This window comes from Camellia sinensis, chromosome 7 (genome assembly GCF_055761805.1).
Source record: "Camellia sinensis isolate YWXY chromosome 7, ASM5576180v1, whole genome shotgun sequence".
Lineage (NCBI taxonomy): Eukaryota > Viridiplantae > Streptophyta > Magnoliopsida > Ericales > Theaceae > Camellia > Camellia sinensis.
The window spans coordinates 17404633-17417416 of NC_138967.1; the positions used below are offsets into that span (position 1 = coordinate 17404633).

A 12784-nucleotide genomic window follows, 5' to 3' on the forward strand; every position below is an offset into this window, starting at 1 on the left:
TTTTGATTGGGCTGGGCCATGGGCCAGAAAATTACCCTCAGGAGATATTCGGGCCTTGGATGGGCCAGTGGACCTAAGCCTAGGCTTGGACTTGGGATGAATCTGGGCGGGCCTTAATAAAATTTTTTTAATTTTTTTAATTTTTTCTAACAAAGTTTTATTATTTTTTATTAAAAAAAATATTGAGTCTTAGGTGGGCCGGGCCTTAAGCGGGCCGATGGACCGGGTCCACGGGCAGGGCTTCAAAATGATGGCCCTGACCCTGGCTCTTGGGCTGAGCTCGGACCTGGGCCCAAACAAGTCTAAACGGGCTGGGCCGCAGGTCATTTTTACACTTCTATTGGTCACATGGAATGTACAAAAGTGGTAGAATGTCTTTAGAAAATTGATTTATGGTAAAAACTTGTTGGTCATGTATATCTCTCTGAGGAAAATAATAGTACGCACATCCACTATCATAAAAGATTTATAATTTTTTTTTTTTGTAATGAAAATTATAAATAATTATGGTGTTTAAAGTGAGTTTATTATGGTAAGAACTATAGAAAAAAGATCATGTGCAACTAGATGGACCAAAATAGATTTAAAAAAATTTATAGGGACCATTGGTGTAATCCTAATAGTTTATTTTGAATTATACTTTAGTCTTTTTAGTTTTTCAGGTGGTTTTTTTTTTAAAATGTCAACAAAATTGAAAGTGTAAAGTTTGAATTATTCAAATTGAAACTATGTAGACTAAAATGATATTGCGCTTGAACTATACTAATGATATAATATATCCTAATTTTTATTGTTTTTTAAATTTTCACTTCTGAGATTATGTGTAAGGTAAGGAACATTGAAATTTTTTAATTGAGTCATACACATTGTCCCAACTATCTTTGTCTCATAAATTCGTTGCTTTCTAGAAAGAGATATTGTTGAAAGTGTAATGTTAGAGATATAAAATTTTCTACTAAATAAATGATTAAATATTTTGCATAGGTGTGGGGTCTACAATTTTATGAATCTCACACTCATATAAGATATTTAATTATTTATTTAATAAAAAAATTAAAATTTATAACATTTTCCTCGTTGAAATCATCACAACAAGTTGTGAACTAGTTGAGCTTTTTTTAATCTTTTTTTTATATATTTATTTATGTTTTGTGTACTGATCAAGTAGGTGAATTAGCTCAGCTTGGTAGCAGGAGTAGTTATGGTGGTTCATTACTCATCCAAAAATCTATTGGTTGTCCTTTTAAATCATATTCAAACTTCCATTTATCATTACAAAAATAATGGCTCTGTTTGGTTAAGGGTGTGGAATCATAATTTCACCTTTTTATTTTACTGTTGTATTTGGATATAGTTTTTAAAAATTAATTTCACACTCATGTTTGAAAATTCTTTTCAGAACATGTTTGGCAGATTGAGTTTTTGAATTTTAAATTTTGAAATTGAATCTACCCGATCGTCCGCCTGAACATCCTCCAGGATAGTGTTTTTGAATTTTTAAGTTACCCGGTCGTCTGCCTGGAAATCCTCTTGGATGGCTTATTGACCAGGACAGTGTTTTTTTTTTTTTTTGCAATTGCCATTTGTTATATGAAAAAAAATATATATATATTTGTTTTTGATATGTTTAAAATATATAAATTATTTTTTTTAGACTAAAATGACAAATTATTTGGCCATTTATTTAAAACTAAAAAAAAATTAAACAAAAATTAATTTGTCACAATAATTTTTAAAAAATAAAAAAACATTTTTAAACAAAATAATTAAAAAAAATTCCAATTAAATATACAATCAAAAGTAATTTCAAAACACTAGTTGAATATTTTTTTAATAAAAAATAATATATATATTTAAATATTTTAAATAAAAAATATTTTCAGAATTTTTTGAATTTTTTAAAAGAAAATTTTATTTTTTTCAATAATTATTTTTTTGAATTGAATTTTTAATAAGAGTTTTGAATAGAATTTTCAATACAATTTTGAGTTATGTGTTTGGTTATGAGTTATAAGTTTTTGAATTAAGTTTTAAAAACTTTTTCAAAATTTATAACCAAACAACTCTTCTTTTTTCAAAATTTCAAAACTCAATTCAAAACTTTTTTAAAACTTATAACGAAACAAAATTTTCTCTTCTCAAATCATAATTTAATAGCTCATAAATTCAAAATATAATTTCATTCTACAATCATGATTCTAAAACTAAACTAAAAACTACCAAAATATTCCCTTTTGTCAACCACTAATTCTAGTGGATGATTAAAAAAATCATTGTTTAGCTTAGATAATTGAAGCATATGGAGCATGATTACTTAATTAGTCAGTATAGTGGGACGGCTCAAATTTCAATGACTGGATTAATGGTTAGTTAAAAGGTTTTAATTTTCGGTCCTACATAAGGCCGTCCCTGACTAGATCGGATAATTATCTCATACAAATAAGAAAGGGAGGCAAAGGCGAAACTATGAGTAATTTCTTATTAGGAGATAAGATTGTGTACAACTTACCCTCCCAAAATCCCCAGTTTATCAAGTTTAATGTGTGAAATTACTCTTTTTATGAGATATATCTTATGCATAAAGACATCATCGTCTTCAAGAACCAATACAAAGTTTCTTCCTTTACAAATTTCAAACGTAAACACTCTATGGCTCCGTTTGGCAAGAGCTAGACGGGATTTTTTTAGCTATTTTAACCACAAAAGATAAAATAGGTTATTTTAACCACAGAAAACAAAATATCACATCCAACCCATAATCATTATATTCTTCTTTCACAAAAAAAGTCAAAAAAGCCAAAAGTCCTTCCCAAACCAAACTTTTTAGCCTAGGCTAAAATAGCTAAAAAAGCCAACCCACTTCCCAAACGGAGGCTATGGCACTGTGTGGTTTTATGGGCTTTTTTTTTTTTTGACTATTTTAGTTATAAAAGATAAAATAGGTTATTTTAGTCACAACAAACAAAATATTACATCTAATCCATAATCATTACACTTTTCTCTCACAAAAAAAGTCAAAAAAGTTAAAAAATCAAAAACTCCTTCCCAAACCAAACTTTTTAGCCCAGGCTAAAATAGTCAAAAAAGTCAAAAAGCCAACCCACTTCTCAAACCAACCCTATATGTCCTTAGCGGTATTTGGTGGAGCTTTAGAAATATGATTCCACACTTTGGTTTGAGCGTTGTGTTTAATTAGAATTTTAAAAAATTAATTTCACACCTACTTTTGAAAATAGGTCTATCCGGTTATCTTTCCGGGTGTCCTCCCGAACGTCCGACCGGTTGAAAAGAACAATAACCTTGCTTGTTTCCATTTTTCAAAAAACATTTATTAGAAAATTCTATTTTTTTATTTTTCGTATTTTTTTTTATTTTTACTGAATTTTTTTAATATTTTAAACATTTTTTTTTACTTTTTAGACACATCTAACATAAATACACTTAAAAAGTAAAAAAAAATGTAAAAAAATTGTAAAAAAAATCTTTTAAAAATTTACTAAATACCAAAAATATAAAAAAAATACAAGAATTCAATAGATTTTTTGTATTTTTATGTATTTATTAATTTTTTAAAATATTTTCACAAATTTTTTATTTTTTAGATACATCTAAAGGTTTGTTTGAAATGTTCTAAATAAGTGCACTTTTTGACTTTTTATGAAATATGGGTTAGATTTGAAGTGATGTGATAGAGATGTGATGTAACTTAAATAAGATGATGTAATTTAAATAAGATGGTAACTTTTTGACTTTTTGACTTTTTTTAAAGATGCCAAACTTAGCCTAAGTAAGGTGCATCTAAAGAAGTAAAAAAAAATGTTTAAAATTCTAAAATTATTCACTAAAAACAAAAAAATACGAAAACTAAAAAAATTAATTTTTAAAAAACTTAATTCAGAAAACTCAAATCAAACACACTGAATATTTTTTTTTTGGGCAATTGACACATGTTATTTTTTATATTTTAAATTAAAAATATTTTTTAAATTTTTTTATAAGTTTTGAATAAAATTTTGAGTTGTGTATTTGGTTATGAGTTGTAAGTTTTTAAATCAAATTTCATATGTCACATCAAAAATTTTAAACTCATAGCCAAACAAAATTTTCATACTCAAACTATAATTTCAAAACTCACAAATTTAAAAAAAAATTCTATTCTCAAATCGTAATTCTAAAATTTTACCCGTCGCTACCATTTTTTATGCAAATTGCAAATTACAATAAGCCCTCAAACTTCAATGAGAAGAAAAGGAAAGAAAAGGATTTCCCTTTCCCCTATTCACCTTCAAAACACTAAAAAAATATAATGAATATAATTTCTGATTAATAAGGGGAGAAAAAAAGCATGCCATGGTTTTGATTTGGTTTTCTTGGAAAAATTAGTACCTTCAATATCATGGCTTATTTGAAAAAAGTTAGATTTTCATTTACTTCCCTAGATTTTTTTTCTTTTTTCTTTTTGGTCTCTTTAGAAAGTTAAAGAAGAAAAGCAAACCCATATATAAAGAAAACAAAAAAGGCTAGGAAGAAGCCTCCATTAATGATCAACATCATCCACTATACAAGATTTCAAGACATGAAAGACTATTAATTAAACCTTATTTCTACCAAAGAAACATTGAGACCTACTCAAACTTTTATTTTAATTTTTTTTTGTTTTTGTTTTTGTTTTTTATCTAATAATAAGAGAAGGATGAATCATCTACTTGTGATGTGCTTGCTGATCTTGTGTACTTCTTGGACGGTGACGATGAGGATGAGGATGATGAAGACGATGGGGACGATAACAGATCACCTGACCTTCTCCTCAGCATCTGCCTCATCCCATCTGCAACTCGAATGGCGGGGTTCGATTTATATTTTCGACAAAACGACATGTGAGCCTTCACAGCTTCTTCCATCTCAGACTTCCCTCTGTGTACTTCATCCCTAACAGCTTCTGAGCACAACCCACATAGCCATTTCCCATCAAATTTTGATTTCACTTCATTGATGTAGTCTTGGGTGCAGTCTTCTTTCAACCCACAACACTCACACTTCGCCAATTCAATCTCCATATCTTCTTCTTTTTTCTTTTTCTTTTTTTTTTTTTTTTTGATTTTCTAGCACTGAAAGGATTTGAATTCTTAGAAGGTATGGTTGCTTTCTAGTAGGATATGTATGATAATTTTCATCATATAGTAAGAAAGTGGATATCTGTTTTTGGGCTATGGTTTCTTAATTGGGGGGATTGATGGCTTTGGTGCCATAAGAACTAAGAAGTGTTGGGTGTTTGTATGAGAGCCTTTGTGGTTGGAAAGACTCGTGAAGGAGAGGGAGAGAGAGAGAGAGAGAGAGGGAGAGGGGAGGAACTTATAGTAAGGAAAGCTTGAGGAAATAAATAAATAAATATAACAGTGATATAGTGTCATTATTGACACCTAGGTGGCGTTTGATTTTGGCTTTTTTAGTTGATTTTTTAATTTTTTTGGTAGTGTTTGACAAGTGGCTTTGGGACTAAAATAGTCACAGAAGATAAAATAGGCTATTTTAGCCACAATAAATAAAATATCACATTTAACTCATAATCATTACACTCTTCTTTCACAAAAAAGTCAAAAAGACCAAAAAACCCTTCTCAAACCAAGTTTTTTAGCCCAGGCTAAAATAGCCAAAAAAACCAAAAAGCCAACCCATTTCCCAAACGGAGGCTTAGTTTGAGACTTTTTTAATCGTTTGGTATTCTTGTTTGATTTTTTTGACTTTTTGGCTTTAGAATGACAAAATTGCCCTTAGTATAGAATGACACTTTTTTGACTTTTTATTTGTATATGGGATATTTTAGTACTTCTGTAGTTTTTTTTGTCTTTTTTGTAATTTTGTAGCTTTTTTTTTTTTTTTTGTCTTTTGTGATTATATAGCCTGAGAGGAAAACCAAATCAAGGCTTAATATTATCATTCAATAATATAGTTGTGGATAATAAATTTTGGGGATAATTACAAAAAGAATTCGAGGTTTAAGTCTTGTAATAAAATAAATTATGAATTTTTAATTTTGTTAATTTAAATCTCAATTTTTTGGTTTATTTTTAATTTAAACCATTCGCCTATTTTTATTAAAGAAAATCGGCATAAAAAGAATATTTTAGATTTAATTTATTATAAGGGTCAAATCTTAGAATTTTATTTTGTTGTAATTTTTCCTAAATTTTTCTATATAGATGTGATAGTTATATTTAAATAGTGAATTTTATCGTCATGTATTGGTTTATTGTGCTTATTTGGCGTAATTTTTCTCTAGTTGACAGTTGATAATTGAAATATATAAGTTAAAAGCATCCATTCTCTAGCTTTCATATAATTAGTTGTTTTTGTTTTGTTTTGTTATTTTTTTCTAGCTTAAATAAGTTATTTCTTTCTCATAAAGCTATAAGCATGAGTTGCCTTAAACATTTTGATACAAATTTTTTTAATTAAAAAAAAAAGTTATAAGAAGCTTTAAGAAAAGAATAATCCTTCGTAGCTCGAATCTTTCTTTCCCGAATCTCTCGATTGCCCAAAACGACGTCATTTTGGGCAGTTTTTTTTTTTTTTTCCTTCCTTATGTCTGAAACAAAGAGAGCAGAGAGAAGAGAGAAGAAGAGAAAGAGAAAGAGAAAGAGAGAAAGAGAAGAGAGGGGAAGAGGGAATGGAGAGAGAGAGGGTCGATCGCCGCCATCTCCACCTCCGCCTCCGATCGTCGTAGCCCGGCCTCCAATCTCTGATCTTCACCTCCGATCTCTGTATGAGGATGATGTGTTGAAGTTTTTTTTTTTTTTTTTTTTTTTTACATTTTTTTTTGTTGTTGATCTCTATGGATGATAATGTGTTTGGTTGATGATGATTATTCTATCTCTCTCTCTGCTGTGTTGATGAAGATGTGTTGGGTGGTTGATGATGACGATTCTCTCTCTCTCTCTCTGCTACTCTCTTATTCTCTTCTTTCTTCTTCTTCTTCTTCTTTTTTGATTTTTCTTCTTCTGCCAGTTATTAAAAAAAAAAAAAATCAAAATGACGTCGTTTTGAATTATGGCCAAATTCGAGTTCAAAAATTTCGAACTACCTAACATAACTATTAAGAAACCGCATCAAATGGGGCCATGAATTTTTATTTTGAAAACGTGTATCATATATTTGATACAATTTTTATTTATTACTTACTAGATAAAAACAACTTAAATAAATTAATTATTAAAATATTAAAAGAGAAATGCTTTTAATTTCTATCCTCTAATAGTGAATTTTCAATTTGCAAAATGGTACACCAAATGAAAACCCATTATTATATAGGGGTGATGACATTGAGTTGAATTTTTACTAGGGATTGCCACAATTTCCTCCACGTTATGAGGGGACAAGGGCCAGTGGAAAATGAGGCGATGTGGTCAGGGAGGGGTAGGGACTCTTTTGTGTAGCCCTTTCTACCATTTAAATTTAAGACTCTACTTGCCTTTGTCATTTTCTCTATTGTTTTTGTTGTTGTCACAATAGGTTTATTTATTTATTATTATTTTTTGAAGGGGGTTGATTGACAGTTTCTTTCGGTTGGCATGGTTGAATTGCTTGAAATGGCTTCACTTGCCCCTAACTGGCTCTACTTTTGGCTTGGCTTTGTATATTGGTTGTCTTCATGCCATGCATTTGAGTCACTACTTGGCTTTTTATAGTCCCATGTTAAAAATTATTATAAAAAAATTATACCAAAAAAAATAAAATCATAAAATGACACGAATGATGGGATAGTATTAATTTTGTAAATAAAAATTATTTTTGTAAGTATTTTGCCGCTAAAGAGAAATTTTGCTTGTATTTTTTGTTTATAAATTATTACTCTATGAATTAACAAACAACAAAAAGAAAGTCCGGTGTAAAGGGAAAGAAACCAACTCAAAAAGAAGGGGCCGAGTTGCGCTAGAGGTTCATCAATCAATCACTACTAAGTTTGTCTCCTAATTAGCATCAATTCTTGACAGTGAGCCGAATAATGAGTCATAAGAATAAAAATAAAAATTTTGCCCAAGCATCAGGACGTTGATTTTCTTTCGGAGAGTTGTATGGGTTAACATATCAACCGGAAATTATACATTAGTCCCAACCATACTTCATTGACCAATTAGGGCTGTGTGGTTTAAGGACCAATGATTGATTAAATGGATATGAAATATAATTGGTTTTTGTTTAGTATTTAACCTTACACATGTTGATTAAATGTGTAGCTATCACAAGTTTATAGACATGCTTTGATTAAGTTTTATTAGGAAGATTTTACTTTTAAAAAGAAAAGAGAGAGAGACACATATGTATTGCAATGAAATCATCTCGTACCTAACAAGGAAAAAGAGTTTGCAATGAAAAGTTTCTGTTGCAAATATATATATTCTTTTCGTAAAAAGTACTTAAGCAAGTACATATCTTCTCTACGTAAAAAGTATTTGTGATGGTAACGTGATGATCGATAAAGAAGGGGGCTAGTGAAAAATATAGTCACAAATGACATTATTTAAGATAACATTTAATCTTGTTACAAATAAATTTATTTTTGTAATGATATCTTTCCAATTATATGTTTGTGTAATGTGTGTGTAGGAGAGGGTTCAAGAAAGGAGTTAGAAAATTCGAAAATCGAATTCTCTAGAATATGATGAGAGGCTTAGATTCTTCAATAATCTCAACTTAGGAACACAACAACAAAGGAGATGATGGAGATAAGAGATTGGGTGAAGAAGAAGGCAAAATGGCTAGAGAATAGAATAATGGCAAGGCTCTCCCATTGATCTCCCACTTTCACTCTCAAGGTTGATAATGGAGAAGGGAAATTAGTTCTTTCCCAAGAGTTCAAAAATCTCCAAAATCCGATAATGGAGAAGGGAAATTAGTTCTTTCCCAAGAGTTAAAAATCTCCAAAATCCGTCCCTTGTAAAGCTATGGGTGGGTGCTATTTATAGGCACCTCATGATGTAGGATGGAGCCCATATGCAAGGCACATGGGGGATATTCTCTCTAACCACCTTGTCCGAGGAGGTGACCTCTCCGAGGAGGTGACTTCTCCGAGGAGGTGACTTCTCCGAGGATGAGAAAACCCCGAAGAGGAGATCACTCCCTCGGCGAACCCTTCTTCTTAGCCACACCTAACCAATGATCCCCAATCATCCCAAAGGGTCAGGGGTAGTCCCAGAGGACGTCCTGCCGCAAAAATATTGCCGAGTCTCATGGACCCCCCGGGGTCGTGCCACCTCGACCCGGGTATAGGCTAGTTTAACCGAAGAGTGAATTTGTCTCCACTCACCGTCCTCGGGATCGGGTCCTTTGTTCGAACTCCATTACGCCCATGGTTCTGGTGCGTAGATCCCGGAAAGCTCCGAGCCCGCAAGTGTTCTGGGACTCATTAACGGAGCGACTTCTAGATTGCGTCTGAATCCGTTCGAAGCCAAGTATTTCGGACCTCTAGGCTCGTGGATCCGAACCCTTTCGAGTCCGAGTGCCTCGGATCTCTAGGCTTGCCTAATACCCTTTCGAGTCCGGGCCTGAGTAAGTCTCTAGGTTCGTGGATCCGAACCCTTTCGAGGCTTAGAGCCATTTAGCCCGTTTGATGGTGATAAATCTGGTCCCGCCAGTCTTGGACTTGCGATAAATTTGGGCCCACTAATCTTGGGCTATTGGGCCTAAATAATTTAGTGGGCTCAAATTAGCCCCTCTTACATTTGCCCCTTGCGTGTATGAGAAATTTTAAATTTCTCAGACATGCATACTGTCATTTCTTCGACCCTGCTTCGCGTCACGTTTTCCAAAAAAAAACATGTTGTCACGACAGAGCCTATGGATAAAATTGATGACGCACTTCAATTTACAGAAAAAATTAACAAGCAAAAATTTTATTTTTTTGTACTTTTTTTTTTTTTTTTTTTTTTTTTTTTTTTGGAAATACGGCAAGCCCTTGTATATATGTATATATATAATATATCCAGAATATGAAAGAATATTCTAAGCATCAAACCTTTTTTTTTATTTAAAGAAAAAGAGAACACCCTAAATAATAGCCCTTCTCTTTCTTCTCTGATTCAGCCGTTGCGGCGCCTTCTCTTTCTAATACGAGAGACCAACCCAGCTCTTCTCTTTTTTTTTTTTTTTCTTTAACAAATCAGAGGCTAATGTTGTGCGCTCCTTCAACAAACCAGAGGCTCTATTTCACCATCGGTGCTTTACTTTGGCTTAGCGACGCAACTCCTCAAAGATCTAGGCACATCGGAGCTCGATTTCGCCGACCAACGCCGACGCCGACTCGTCTGCGAAACCACTACTGCTGCTACGGTTGGCCAGCTCCGACAACAACTCTGCTGCGGTATCACGGTTGTTGCTTGCTTGCGAGCTCGGTTCGCACCTGCCCTGCGCGCAACCACCAGCTCAGTGCGTCACTGTCCAGCCCTTTGTCAACGCTGGTTGTGCCGCTTGTGATTGATAACTTGGCTTCTCACTGCCGCGACTTCCCCTCCTGCTCTGGCTGTTCAGCGCCACCCACACACGCCGCCCACTCAACAAGTCGTGTGTGGTTTTGCCTAGCGCAATCTCGGCGATATTTTCAGAGTTTGGACCAAATGGATTTTGGTTTTGCTTGTACACCCATTAGCTCAGCCGTGATTATTGAATGCCGACCACGTCGCCGACTCAACGCGGCGATGGTCTGCCCAGTTCATTTCTCACCCATTGTTCGTGCGAGAGATACGTGCTGCCACCGACCTGTTCTGACTGTCTTGGGCCATTTTTGGTGCTTGGTTCGGTCTATTTCTTGCTTCCATAGTGTTTGCTCCCGCCCATTTTTTTATTTCTTCAAAACTGTTTCAGATCTGTAAACTATTTTTTTTTTTTGTCAAAACCCTCTTCTTATTCTTCTTATATTTTTGGATCTTTATGCTCATGAGCTTGGATTTGTGAAATACATATTTGGAATTTTGCAATCTTTGTTTTACAGAGGTAGCTGAATCACCGAGTTTGAACATAAATATCTGTTGATAATGCTTGATAAAATACATTTTGAATCCTCACTTGGGATCTGAACTATACTGCTGAGACTTGTTAAATCCGAGAATGATGAAATTTTACTGCTCACTTATGTGTTTGAACCACTGTTACCAAATCTTGAACTCATGTTGACAAATCTAACATAAATAGAATATTTGATGCTTGCATTGAAATATTGATGTCAAGGGTGGAGATGTGATAGGAATGATGTCACGCTTGATGCCTTGCGCCAAGACCGAACCAGCCTATCATCGGCCTCTCTTTGCTGAAACTCTTCCTCCGGCTTCGACGGTCCAATGCAAACCACACACGTTCGCCCTCTCAACGCAACGTGTGTGGTTGCTGACTCTTCTGTGGTACCAGCGTTGCTTCCGGCTTCAACTTATCTGACGCCGACCACGCACGTTCGCCCACTCAACGCAACGTGTGTGGTCTTGCCAAGCCTAGCCCAGTCTTGTTGATCTTGATCGACGCCGACTCCGCTACGTCTTCAACACTGCCTTCGTCCTTAACTGTCCAACGCCGACCACGCACGTTCGCCCACTCAACGCAACGTGCGTGGTCTTGCCCAGCCTAGCTCAGTCCTGTTGATTACAGTCTGTAAAACCTTTCTGATTTCAACTTGAATTTCCAACATCGGCTTCGGACTTCACCCCTCTAACAGTCCCAAATTTGTGAGTATGAAATTCGGTTCCCTCTTCCTCTTGTTGAATATATAAATATATTTATCACTCCATGTTTGATAGTATTGAAAGGAGTAGAACAAACTAATATTTGTTGTTGTTGTTGCTGTTGTTGTTGTTGATACTCGATGGAATGATTTCAGTAATGAAACTCGTAATGTTGAATATAAATTTTGTTATCGAATGATTGATTGTTGCAACCCCGAGGATATTAGATATCATGTTTGAACTCCTGATGTAGAATTCATCGTAGGACTTGTTGATATGATGAAATACCTCGTTGAATAATAAAGATGATATATTGTTGTTTGTTTAACTTGTGGATGCTTGGGAAATACATAGCTGATGCCAAAATTTTGTGTGACCGTTGTAGCTTTACGTCGGCTTGAGAGGAACCAGCCCGAAGAGAAAATCTTGATTGTTGCATTTTTCATGAACTCGCTCAAAGGAATAAAATTGTAGTAGCTTAAATAAATCATTATTATTTGCTGATGTTGTCCCATTCTGATAACGCCTGAATCATGATATAAAATTGATATTGCTCATCTCATTTGTCGGTTTTACTATTTCAGACAAATAAATTCTTGATTGAGATCCACGACCTCGGGGCCCTTAGAACCCGCACTAATGAGAGCAAGGGTTGTTCCTCGGAAGTCCGAACAGAAGCAAGACTGTCCCTCGGGAGTCTGAAAGTAGCATACACACCCTACTTTGGCAAGAAAGATTCTTCTGGAAGATAACCGAGTCTACCAAGCTTGCACCAACAGAAGTAAAGACTGTCTCCCAGAAGTCTGAGCAGAAGCAGGGCTGTCCCTCTGAAGTTCGAGCAGAAACAAGGTTCTCCCTCAGAAGTCTGAGCAGAAACAAGGCTGTCCCTCGGAAGTCCGAGCAGAAACAAGGCTGTCTCTCGGAAGTCCGAGTGGATGCGCACTTCTACTTCGGCAGCTAATGGAAGCAAAGGCTATCCCTCGGGAGTTCGAGTAAGAGTTCACTCTACTTTGAAAAGAAAGATCCTCGGAGCTCGTATTGATGAAATCAAGGGCTGTTCTTCGGACCCGCACTAATGA

At 34.2% G+C, this 12784-nt stretch overlaps 1 protein-coding gene across 1 annotated transcript; it reads right to left on the bottom strand.

Moving 5' to 3' along the window:
- Positions 1-4676: 4676 nt before the first annotated feature.
- On the bottom strand, positions 4677-5057 carry LOC114259172 (uncharacterized). The gene has a single exon (XM_028199171.2). The coding sequence runs from the start codon at positions 5055-5057 to the stop codon at positions 4677-4679; it is 381 nt and encodes a 126-aa protein (XP_028054972.2).
- Between the last annotated feature and the right edge of the window lie 7727 nt (positions 5058-12784).